At 35.5% G+C, this 13,445-nt stretch overlaps 1 protein-coding gene across 11 annotated transcripts in view; it reads left to right on the top strand.

The window, feature by feature from the left end:
• LOC129757919 (sex determination protein fox-1-like) overlaps positions 1 to 13,445 on the top strand; it is a 680,148-nt gene that overhangs the window by 177,855 nt on the left and 488,848 nt on the right. For all 11 annotated transcript variants that reach the window (XM_055755313.1, XM_055755318.1, XM_055755316.1 and 8 more), the window contains one exon: positions 1,290 to 2,172. In XM_055755313.1, the coding sequence (XP_055611288.1) occupies positions 1,660 to 2,172 (513 nt within the window). In that variant the 5' untranslated portion in view covers positions 1,290 to 1,659. The remainder of the gene's footprint in view (positions 1 to 1,289; positions 2,173 to 13,445) is intronic.

Here is a 13,445-nt window from a genome sequence, read left to right as displayed (position 1 = left end):
AATTTTTGTAATTTTTGTAATTTTTGTAATTTTTGTAATTTTTGTAATTTTTGTAATTTTTGTAATTTTTGTAATTTTTGTAATTTTTGTAATTTTTGTAATTTTTGTAATTTTTGTAATTTTTGTAATTTTTGTAATTTTTGTAATTTTTGTAATTTTTGTAATTTTTGTAATTTTTGTAATTTTTGTAATTTTTGTAATTTTTGTAATTTTTGTAATTTTTGTAATTTTTGTAATTTTTGTAATTTTTGTAATTTTTGTAATTTTTGTAATTTTTGTAATTTTTGTAATTTTTGTAATTTTTGTAATTTTTGTAATTTTTGTAATTTTTGTAATTTTTGTAATTTTTGTAATTTTTGTCATTTTTATTATTTTTGTAATTTTTGTAATTTTTGTAATTTTCCACCTTTTTTGTAATTTTTGTAATTTTTGTAATTTTTGTAATTTTTGTAATTTTTGTAATTTTTGTAATTTTTGTAATTTTTGTAATTTTTGTAATTTTTGTAATTTTTGTAATTTTTGTAATTTTTGTAATTTTTGTAATTTTTGTAATTTTTGTAATTTTTGTAATTTTTGTAATTTTTGTAATTTTTGTAATTTTTGTAATTTTTGTAATTTTTGTAATTTTTGTAATTTTTGTCATTTTTGTCATTTTTGTCATTTTGTCATTTTTGTCATTTTTGTCATTTTTGTCATTTTTGTCATTTTTGTCATTTTTGTCATTTTTGTCATTTTTGTCATTTTTGTCATTTTTGTCATTTTTGTCATTTTTGTCATTTTTGTCAGTTTTATAATATTTGTTGTTTTTGTTATTTTTGTCATTTCGTTATTTTTTTCAATTTTGTTTTTTGTTGAATTGAAATTCCAATGTGAAGCTATTATTGATAAAATATTTAATTTTCTCCGGAATCTGCAAGTGATCCTGAAAAGATCTATCCCTGAAACTTCTAAACTAGCAAAATGCAAATTGTTGTTCTCTTTATTCCATCAACACTGTCGGAGAACGTCAAGCGCAACGTTCAACATGCTGCTTTCATATTCAATCATGGTTAAATTAATGAGAACATGTTTGCGTCAGACTCTCGTTTCATCTCCTTTATCCTCACTCAACATCATAATCTGTGTACCAACTAAGCTACATAGAGCTTGTTTGCTTGAATGACAGCGACTCATTCACCTGAATTGCGTCCCAACAAACAACGAATCTTATTTTCTCTATTATCTATAATTACATGAATCTGCATAATGTACTAACAAATTTATGTTTCTCGTTTCTGTTGTTTCGGCAGGCAGGAACACGATCTGTTGACAGCGACAGTGCCGAGTAAATTCGAGACGGGGACAGGCTGTATCGAACAAAAGCCGAAAGCACCCAAAGGAACGAACGCACACACAAAAGCACAATAGCTGGAGCTAGCTAGCAAGCTTTGTTTGAACTGTTGTGTTTGTTGCTCGCCGGCGTACATAATCCGGTTGCATACATCCAGGAGACGGCGAAGGTTTTCCCGTCAGCAAATCAGCGGTACCCATTCATAAAGAAGCATTTGGGCGGGCAAATACGACCGGCTTTATTCCCTCCGTGTGTTTCAAAAGAAACAAAGGCACGCAACAAACCCCCTACCACCTTCCACATTCCTCCCCCTGTTCCTCCGCACATAAATGCTTAGCGTCGACACACTGGCGGCGGATGCAAACAGACTTCAATCGTTCCCATCGTCAACGTCAACGGCAGTTTCGACGGCCATATCCGAGAACCGATTCCCGGTTGACGTCCCGGGGACTTTAATTGGCGACGAGGAGGAGGAAGACGAAGCTCGCCTCAGTCCTGGGCTGTTGTACGGTCGAAGAAACAACAGCAGCGCCCCCAGCAGCAGCAGCAGTCCCACAAGTTTGCATCAAGTGGTTTCGCCCTCCTGCCAACAACGGAATTGTCGTGGGAACGGAGCTACTACTAATACTACTACTGCTATAGTTGTTCCCGAGGACAACCGCAGCAATCACAAGGAAAACCAGGAGGACCAGGACATAGAGATGACCACAGTTGCTGCAGTTACGGCAGCGGCCAACAAAGCCGTCGCCGCCCTGATGGAGTACCGTCAGAGACAGCAACAGCAACAGCAACAGCAACAACAGCAACAGCAACAACAGCAACAGCAGCAGCAGAACAATAATGTAAGTACCACGGCAATAACAACCGCACTTCTCAACTATCAGGACCTGGTTTCGGTCTGATAAATCATACTCTGTGCCTCTCCGAGGTAGGTGCTCCTACTAAAAACTCGAACTAGCAGCATGCAACAACCGAAAGAGACAACATTCACCCTATTAACGCATCGTTCTACAGCCAAAACCACCACCAGCCAACAACCAATTCTGTTGTTGCTGTGGGAGATGGATGCTGGGAACAATTCCTACCTCGGTCTTGTCCTACAACTACATCCTACAATATTTTCTCCTGTGAGTTGTTGATTTCTCGCATGTGCTTGCTGCTGCTTCTTGATGGCAATTATGAATAGCTGAAAGCTCGCTGAAATCGACGGTAATTGATGATAGGCGCCACACTGCCACCTGCATCGCGGTTCCTCTCGGTTTGTTGGATGTACTTTTTTTTTTAATTAACAATAGACGTTTCCAACAGATTTTTTCATAGAATATCATTGTAAAATTTAATCATTCTTTGAAATTGTGGGCTGTACAAATTTCATGGAAAAGTATGAAATTTGTCTATTTTGTTTAACAATTTATTTTTGATAACTCTAGTTTACAGCATTTTTGAACTAAGTAAACTGAATATCACTTTTAATGTGAAATCGGGCGCTGAATTCGAAAATGAAATTCTAAAAAATTTCAGTAGAACAGTTTTTGAGTTATGCTTCAAAAAAAAAGTACATGTATGTACTTGGATTCAAATATCTCGGACTGCATAACAGTAGTTCGAGATCTTATTTTTGCGTATGATCAACAGTATTGTTGATATGAGTCACTTTATGATAGAAAAAATAATGAAAATGCATTTTTTTTAGATAATTTTGTTTCAGCAAAAGTTTGAGACTTGATGAAAACATTTTAAACATCTGATTTGCTATCGACCTTAAATGTCAATTCAGAATAAAGATTCCAAGTGGTTTTTTGTCAAAATCGGTTGAAAAGTGAAGAAGTTATGGTTATTACCTGCATACATTCGTTTTTGGATTTCTGCATATTTGGCTCTCCCATGGAGTTTCATTTTCTTGTTTGAATGATAAAAAAAATAACATCAATCCTCTGAACTGATCGTGCCATAAACACAGTGAATTGAGTGCTTAAAATAGTTTTTCTACATTTATTTTCTTAGATTTTGTACATATAGGCTGTCCCATTATGTCTAAGCGGGATTTTGATGCTTAACCATGCTCATCCCGGATGACATTAAAACAGCTCATTCCTGCTTTGTGTTGTTGTTTACAGTTCAGCTCAAAACTCTATGTATGGTGAGCTCAAGTTTTAATTATTTTCGTGAAAATAAGGATCATCTTCCAGGAAAAGCGCAAATCAATCGTACACAAATGGTGTACTTTCCCCAACATTTCGCTGAGTCAATTGGCAAAAATGGAAGAAGTAAGCATTGGAGCGGTCCAAAATGCGATTCGAAAGTATTGATAGGAAAGCAGCTTAGTGGACAAAATGAAATTTTGGTGGAAACTGGGTGTCCGGTGGACAAAACTTTGGACCGGAAATTCATGCGTGATTAAGCCAGTAAGAAGACTGCCTCAGTTTGTATGTTGCCAAAAAGTTGGATCCGTTCTTGGCACCGCCCATCGTGCCAAGACGAAACCTTTTGTATGTTCGATTACAAAACGCTTCCTAGTGACCATTATTACACTGTTCGGGATGGCTCAAGTATTGACATTGGCATGTAAAACCGTGGTTATACATAATGCGTCTCCCTTTATTCAAAATATTACATTGCCCAAAATATGAAATGAATAACAAATTTTCAAGTGAAGCAGAAACCATTTTAGTCATATTAAAGCCAATGGATGCTCTTTTATATCAGATAATACTGATTACATATATTCATGTTAAAGATTGATTTTGTAATGTGAATAAACCATCCTGAACATTTAAACACTATACTATCAATAACTACACGCAGAAAAATAGAAATTAGTTTCAAAGGAAAATACCGCAAAAACAAAGAATTTTTTCCTTTGAATTTGGGACAAATAAAAATTCCTTTGATTCAAATGCATTTTCTTTTGTTTCGAAGAAATGCTTTCCTTTGAATTAAAACTTTTTCTTTGTTTCAAATAATAAAATGCCTTTAACTCAAAAGACTTTTCGTTTAATTTTTTTTTTCTTTATTCCAACGGTATTTGGATTTCAATTTAAAAGCATTTGTTCTTGAATTCTATTTCTTGTTCCTAAAAAATTCTAGTACTAAATATTGATTTTCGTCCTATTGGAAATAAAAAGAAATCAATTATGGCATAAAACATTTTATTTCTCTGTAGGTTCATGTTCACATAATCGATTTTCTCCAGAATTAGAGTTTTGAACCGGTACATCTGAAAATAAAGAGGAGAACAAAATGTACATGATTTGATTTTTTACATAGCGCACATAATACAAATTTAAAATGCTACTCTTGTTATGAAGCTCACCAAAAACGATATTTAGCTAAATAATGCAAACAATAAAAAAAAATATTAATTAAGATTAATCACCATGATTTATGTTTTGAAATTAATTTTTACGGCCTTATCGGTGAATGTTATGTTCTCATAGTGAGAACATTTCAAGAATTGAAAAATTATAGATGGATTATAGAAGATTGGAAGAAAATTATAGGTGTTGAAAATGAGCGGGTAGAAATTTTTAAGAAGCATTTTCACCACATACATAACTTTTGTTCAATCACGGATCAACTATTTTGAAATGTTAGAATCGGACAGGGTTGAGTCTAACACAACACAATAATTGATCTTGCGTGGTTCGCACCGCGAAACTTGCAGTGCGAACGAACAGAGGGAAAGCATGTGGTCGCTCTGAAAAGCTCCCGTAAACGGTACAACGGTTCTATCGACGTCAGACTTGTACCGGTTGTTATCTTTGCGAGCGATCCAATCGGGTTTGATTGTTTGATTGTCTGTACCACCCTATCGACCGAAGCGAAACAATCAAACCCGATTAGATCGCTCGCAAAGATAACAACCGGTAGGGGAGGAGCGGGCTATATGCGCCTATTAAGCAGAACACTGATTTATTCAAATATCACAGCGAATATGTGTACAAAAACTATATACACGTGTGCAGGCATCTGTTTTCTATACATCGGAGTAATTTTTATGTTAAAATTTTCTTCTGTTTCCAAGAAAATGATTTTATTATAAGTGTTGTCTAAAATGCCGAACCTCAAACCGTGCGGGCTATTTGCGCCTATTTTGTTTTGAACAAAATTTCTGTTTTTTGGGGAATATTTCCGTATAATTTCATTTAAACTGCTAGAAAATAATAATTTCCGTACGACAAAGCTGAAGTTTTATAAAAATCTATGTATATTATAATTTTACGGAATAAAACAAAATTTAGGGTTGCCATACTATGGAGGCAGTTCATCCATGAGGAAAACTTTATCAAATCTGTTTTCAGATCTTCAATTCTCTCTTAAGATGTTATTCAGAGCTTAGATTTGAAGGTTCAATGATAAAAATCATTTATTTATTCTATTTAACCTGTTATTTTGGGATGGAGGCATTTTACAAACATGATGGCGGCATACAAAAACACCCTATTATTCCACTATATAATCATTATTAAACCTCCGCAAAAGCTGAAATATGTTTACTTTCTAAAGTGCATTTGAGTAAGAAACAAAAACCATCCTAGTTTTTGTTTTAAGCTTCTTTACGTATAATTCTTAAAAGTCGAAATATTACATCAAGATGTTTCAAAACCTAGTATGATTTTTTAAACTTTTTTGAGTTTGTAAATTCATAAAATTCTTTCTTGCCTTATGTTCTAAGCGTATCACCCTCAAAATGCATTGGTCAGATAAGCTGTCTAGTCAGCCATTTCATCAAACAGCCGTAGGGTCATTTAACCCGATAGGCCCATTTAGGAAACCTTCCCCCTACAAGTCTGACGTCGATAGAACCGTTGTACAGTTTACGGGAGCTTTTCAGAGCGACCACATGCTTTCCTTTTGTTCGTTCGCACTGCAAGTTCCGCGGTGCGAACCACGCAAGATCAATTATTGTGTTGTGTTAGACTCAACCCTGTCCGATTCTAACATTTCAAAATACATAATTGATCCGTGATTGAACAAAAGTTAAGTATGTGGTGAAAATGCTTCTTAAAAATTTCTACCCGCTCATTTTCAACACCTAATGAAGGTGTGTCGACTGTTTGACGAAATAATACTTTGATTCAAAAGAAAATTCATCCAAATCAATGAATTTCCACATTGAGTCTGAGTCAAAAAAAAAATTCTTTGAATTCAAATCGAATATTTTGATTCAAAAATTTGGAACATTCCCAACAAACATTTTTTGCTGAACAACCGCTGAAACATTGTTTAGTTCTAATTTTAAATCAGCTATCTTGCTGAAAGAAGTCAACCCAAATTCAGAGAGAAGCTGCTGTTCAGCCACTAAACATCGAGATCTGGAGAAATTAATCAGCGAAGATGACATGAAACCACGCATGAAACGTCAATTGACGGAGCAACAAAAAAAACAAAAAGAATGTTGACCAATGTATGTCCGATGTTTGACAGCTAATTTTCCCCTCCCGTGTTATTTTTTCTTCATTTGAACTTGTCGCGAACTTTGAACCTAACCTTGAACCTAAAAAGTAAATGCTGGAAAAATCCGCTTTTTACAACTTGTTTTAAGTGGACGAGATATTTACTTTTCACAAAGCAGTTTTACAAGTATTTCAAATTAGGTAAAGTAATAATAAGATAGTATCACCATAGAATGAATTTGCATTTTTATTTCATTTAGTATTTTAGATACACGTTTGGCAATGCTCCTATCATGAGAATTTTGCATTACTATTTTGAAAGTTTGAAAAAAAAGTGGAACCTGGTTAAAGATTTTTCAACAGACTGGGCAAAATAAACAATCTGCACTATTTTTGTAATGTATTTGAGCAAACGAATTAAGATGCAACCATAATACATGCTGTTGCCATCCTGTTTACGTTATTGTTTATCAACAGTTAGCGATTAGCGATTTGCGCTTCAAGCTTGAAGCGATAACTTTTTCCGCTCATTTAGCGGTTTAAATTAGCGATCGCTAAATTTGAATGAGTTAACGATTAAATTATCGCCGCTAATTTTTCAATTAGCGATGCCGATCACTGCAGGATACTATTTCTGGTCTTGGTACAATCAGCGATGAGAAGTTTTATTAGATTTTGAAATGAAATAATAAACACTCTGTTTGCGACATTTGTTGTCTCCGAAAAAGTAAAAAAAGTTGAATTTTCCTATTGGATCACGTTATGGACATATGGAGTTGCGATATTGCTATGCTAATTTTTGATAAATAAAATTTCTATATCAGAGACACCGTGAATTATTATCAAACAATATTTCAATTGAATTTATATTTCTTTCTTCATTTTGAAATGAAGGGCTTATTTAAAATTCCGAGGTATTATCTTGAATTTGTAGAAGATCACTATTAAATAATATTTTTCTAATGGCCTTCTTTTCATAAAGAAGCAAATTTGCGAAAGTTTTTGTTTAAAAAACAGTGAACAATCATTTTTAAACTTTGTTTTATGGTTATATTATTTCTAACTGTTTGGAATGTTTTATATATCAAGGAAAATAAATTTGAGTGATTATTTTGCATTTAAAACAATTCAACCTTAACAACTAATTTAATTTAATTCAGCAAGAAGAAGATCGAAAATTATTTTATTTTTAGCATGGTTGTCCATTCCTCCCCGAGCGGCTTGAAAAGTGCCACTCAGTGAACTTTTCGTTCTGAAACACTTACCCTGCTCTGTTAAGACGCCAGGCGCACACCCAATCCAGGAGCAGAGAAGGCTTCGCCAGGGTGAGAGCAAGAGAAAAAAAATCATCACATTAAGTGTAGGGGAGCAGCGCTAAAGCAACTCAGTAGGTTTGGTTCGTTCCCAACAAGAAAAGGAAGAAGAAGAAGCAATATCGTTTCGTGCTCTTTGTTTGCCTACTGTGGTAGGAAGAGAAGAAAAAAAAATGCACCTCAGTTGTGTGTTTCGGAATTTCTCCTTCTCACACAGTAGCGTTGTTATTGGGGCACCGGTTTTGCTCGGCACTCGGCACTCGGCGGCTACTCGGAAACGAGTGTAAAGCATTTCGGAAGGAAGTGTGGTGCTCTTCAAATCGTAGAAGATAACGGTGCGCTTTACAAAGCGCACTGTCGGATTTGAGAAGTGCGGACCAACCATGATTTTTAGAATATTTTGTGAACCTAGTCAGAAATTGAATCATTTTTTATATTAAAATTCTTCCAGTATTAATAGTACAAAGCTTAATTAATTTTTGTAAATCACAATATTATTTTTTATATTTGTGATATCACTCGTGAAATTAATTAAGCTTATATTGAAAACGAATAGGTTCAGAAATTTGGGTTGGTACTTCGAATCTTTTTATCGCAATTTTCAAAGATGAGTTAAAAAAACGAAGGATCAAAAAATATATTTAAAAAATTGTAAATGAGTAAAACGCATCTACATTCCGAAGCGCAGGTTTTCAAGTTAAAAATTTCAAGCTCTGAATATTTTGCTGCCGTAAATTGACTTTTACACCCAACATAATTTAGAAATTATTTCTACGGTATTTTCCACGTAAACTAAGATTTTAATGCATCATATCGATTCTACGTGAATTTTGTAGTAACCCCAGTGTAACAAGGACGCCCCGGTAGCAACTACTATACTTCCAGATAACTGACTCATGAAATTCACGTAAAGTCTAAGTGGATGATTTCAAATCCGTTTTGTGCGTTTTTCTCCAGCGTGTGGTGGTAAAGTCAAATTAGAATATGGAATTATGGTCCGTCAGCTTTGTTCCATGTTGTGAAATTTGTTGAAGCCGTTGTGCCTGTTGTCATCATAATCATCATGATCGGATATTCAACTGTGTTGGATTTGTTGTTTTGGTAAGTAATAATAATTCTTAATTGTAATCAGCTAATTTTTGTTTTTCATTTTTCTGATAGCAATGGCTCTGGATACAAGTGCTTTTCCGTTGGAACTGATGATGACCTTTCGTTCTTTGGTGGGTCTGTTCGAATAAGAGGTTCAACGGAACAAAAGACAAGGTAAAATATATTTTATTCAAATAATACTTTTTTTCATTAATGTATACATTTCAATTTTTACAGGATTTCAAAAAGAAAGCTGCGTTATAGGATGTCCGAAAATAAGTGTTTTGTTGTAGCGTGTGTTAAGATGTGCAAAGATAGTAAATTAAAGTTTATTCACAACAAAATTTAGCTTTTTTAACAATTATGAAAAATAACAAAAACAGGAAGAAAAAAAACACCCTTACTTTCATTCGGATATTGAAAATATTCCTCGTGGCTTTCATAAATAAACCGCGTTGAACTGACAAAAAATTCACGTAAAATGTAGGTGCGTTTCATGAAGCACAAATTCTTATAGGAACGCGTTCACATATCGATTTCGTATCATCTACGTGAAAATCAATGGGATGAAAATTATGTAGTTTTTCACGTAGCCCCTACGTGCGGATTATTTTGGGTGTAAGGTTCGGGAAATGACAAATAATACTTTTCTTATAAAATTTTAAAAAGATTGTTTTCAGAACGTATATTGAATTGAAAAACGAAGAAAAATATTAAATTACATCCTAAAAATAAACAAAAAAGGGATAGAAGAATTTGGTCAATAAGATTGAAAATCAATGACATAATCGTTTTATTTTAATTATTTAAAGAGATTAGTTACTATACAGTTGAAGTTGGGATTTAGACTTTTTGGTCAATCTGTTGACTTTTCAGAGTAGAGGCTTCCTCCTTGGCTTTATATTAATGAAGATTTAATGGGTGTAAAGATAAAATAGTTGGTTTCGAATTCTAAGCTAGGTTACAAGAAAATTACTTTTTAAAGTCTGCGTATGGTTTTAGTGTGTAATGGTTTGAGTTTGAATAGTATAGTGTTATAGTGAAATGTAATTACAATTCAAAACTTATTATTAATTAATTGGTAACGATTTGTCAAAGTCATATTTGACTAAGTGCCCGGCTTTATCCAGGTTTACCTGGATATTTAATACAAAAGTTTTAAACAATCTGGCCCGGCCCAGTTGCCAGGATTTCTTAGAAAAAAAACCCGGATTTATTTTTTTTTTGTAGCCTTCAAAACGTAATATTTTGAACGATTTCCATAAAAATAATCATGGCAATGTTTTTGGAAGCCTCAAATACGATTTAAAATCTGTCGATGAGTTTGTAAAAAAAATTTTTTTTCATGATTTTTGTTGAGTAATTTTTGGTTTTTGACCAAATTTGTCTGGATATTGCGGGATTTTTGGTTGTCAGTTTTGAAATTAAATGCCCGGATTTTGCCAGCTTTTTATGTAAAATTGCCTAGATTTGTCCGACCCGGATACGTTCTGAAAAATTCTGGCAACCTTAGTCACCTCTCTCCCCCTCCCTATAATTCGGCCTTGTTGCTAACTATAAATAATTTCCAACATTAAAACACCAGACATACAAATTATCATTTGATACAATTGCCTATCTTATATTCTACAACTTCAACGTGTTCTAACCGAAAAGAATAACATATTGTTGAACAAAATGAGAACACCTTAAGGCTGGGCTATTTTTAGCCGGCTCGAAGGACCATTCCTTTATCAACCGATAACTTTTGCTACCAGGTAAGAATTGGGTGATATTTATCTTCCCAGCAATCGATTTATGAGTGTGGCTAAAGCTCTTCGATTTCCCAAAACCTTCGATCAGAGAAGAGTGTGACGGCTAAAAGGGGTTTAAGGTCACTTTTTGGAAGTAGCCCGAAACCGGAGAAAGCAAATGGATGGACAGAGTTTTCCCCCCCAAAAAAAATCGAAAGAGTAGCATTACGTTGCCGAAAAAAATCTACTAAGTTAGGCTTACAAAAGAAGACGAAAATCTATACATCTCACCGATCTGTTAAACGACAAGATTAACCATTTCATCTGATGGTATTTTTTTTTTGCTTGCAAGCTCTCCCGTCTTCGGGACAGTCACTTTCCGACAGTCTGATGGACAAAGCGAATGAAAAAAAGAAGGGTTAGGAAGGAAAGGAAATTCCGGGTCCTGATCTATTATGCCCTTTGCAAATGGTTTCAATTTCCTTTTTTGAGCTAGAGAATGGAGGAAAAAAAACATTTTTACCAGAAGCAAATAGCAAATGAACAAAAAAAAACCCGGCAAAAGAAGCAACGTTCGGAAAAAAGGTATATTTCTATTAACTTTTGAATTGGTCAAAGGGGAAAAATGTAATACGTTTTCTTAAAAGGTTTCATATTTTATACGGTACAAATTGTCTGCATTGCAGTTCCGCCCGAAGTCTTGGGGTTTCGTTTAGAAGGAGGAAAAATATGAACGGGGATGAAATCAATTCCGTTGTTCGTATCGGAAATAAAGTTTTCCTTTGCAAAAAACCAATGAGAAGGTGAGGAAGTGAATCCAAAACCCGGTAGCTAATATTTCATCACTAAAGCAACAGACCAAGCTTATTTTTGTTTCATTTATTGACTTCCGTTTCGGTATAATCGATTCAAAGCTCCCCTTCGTCGTCCAATATTTTCTTTCATTCGAAGCGGGTTTGCAGAATTATTTCACTTTAAAGATAGCCGGAGGCAATATTATCTTTCCATTTATAGCATCAACCTTTTTGCTCATCGGATGAGACCCTCTCAATTTGCTGCCAGTAAGTTTTTCAATCATTCGGGATTTGACCCATTAATGGACTTAAGACATGTCAAGAAGTGAGCCTGCAGAGCAGAGAATGAGAATTTTCTCTGCTGCTGACCATCGGGAAAATTTCGATGCTCGTGAAAATGAGTTTGCTGACAGAGTTCAGAATGGCAGAGCAAAAACAAGCCGGACAAGAACCTATGATTGATGATGGCCGTTGCCAGAAGTGACAAATTGGACAGAATATTTTTCCAGTTGGTTGATGAATGGAGACATGAGGGCGACGACAGCCAATAAACCAAAAAAAGAACCGGGAACAACAAACAAACCGAAAACAAACATTTATTAATCTGTCAAAAATATACCTACTTATTTTTGTGAGATTTTTCATAGAGTTAGAAAATTAATAAATCTTATTGTTGATACTTACAGTTCGGATAGATTTCGGAAAATCTGCTGTTCCTCCCGAGACGATCAAAACACTTGTTTTGGTTGCAATTCGCAATAAGGCATTTCCCCACTTGTTTACATTTTCTCGGCATATCGTAGTAGGGTAAACATAACAAGTATGGCTGGTAAACGGTGGATAATGTGCAACACGAGACCCCATAGTGGTCATATCACCTCTTATTCACAACTCCTATCTCTACCTCCCCGCGGTGCCGGCTGGGGTGCGAGTAACCTAAGCGGAGATCGGGTGCCCAACCCCGGTGGATGCTTTGGTCGCATGCAGACTGAGAAGGTGGCCGCACGCGTCTGTTCCCCAGGTCAGGGGCGGCGTGCAACAACAACCGAGCGTCTGTTTTCCAGGTCAGGGGCGGCTTAAACAGCGTCTGTGGTGCAGCAAGCGGCTGAATTTATGAAATGCGGCTCCCGCCAGCTAAGTCCAAGATGGCAGCCCCATCGCGGGATAGGGACTTTAGGCTAACAACCTACTGCTCCCGATTCATAACTTGTTACGGAATCCGAAAGAAATGACCGATCTGGAACTTTGGCGACGACCTTTAGCATGAAAACACGGACACGAATTGGAACTTGGAATGTTTTAACCCTTGCCCAACAAGGCAAACTGGAACAACTTGCTAGAGAGGCTAGCCGCCTCAAGCTTGAAATTCTGGGACTGAGCGAAGTCCGTTGGCCTAATACTGGAGAACACAAGACACAATCCGGGCAAGTCCTGCTTTACTCTGGCATACGAGGAGAACATGCTACTCGGGAACGAGGAGTTGGTTTCCTGTTAAGTCCGCAGGCCTACGCGGCCCTCATTACATGGGAACCGATAAACGAAAGAATAATCGTAGCCAGATTTAGAACACGGGTTAGAAACCGTACAATGGTCCAGTGTTATGCGCCAACTGACGTTGCCGATTTGCAAGAGAAAGAGCAGTTTTACAGTCAACTGAACAGCGTGGTAGAGAGAATTCCGAAGGGTGACATTCAAATCCATTTGGGCGACTTCAACGCAAAGATTGGCTCCGACAATCAAGACCTTGAGCGCATCATGGGGCGCCATGGCCTAGGACAGATGAGCGAAAA

This window comes from Uranotaenia lowii, chromosome 3 (assembly GCF_029784155.1).
Source record: "Uranotaenia lowii strain MFRU-FL chromosome 3, ASM2978415v1, whole genome shotgun sequence".
In the NCBI taxonomy this organism is placed as follows: domain Eukaryota; kingdom Metazoa; phylum Arthropoda; class Insecta; order Diptera; family Culicidae; genus Uranotaenia; species Uranotaenia lowii.
This window is presented reverse-complemented; position numbering and strand designations above follow the sequence as displayed.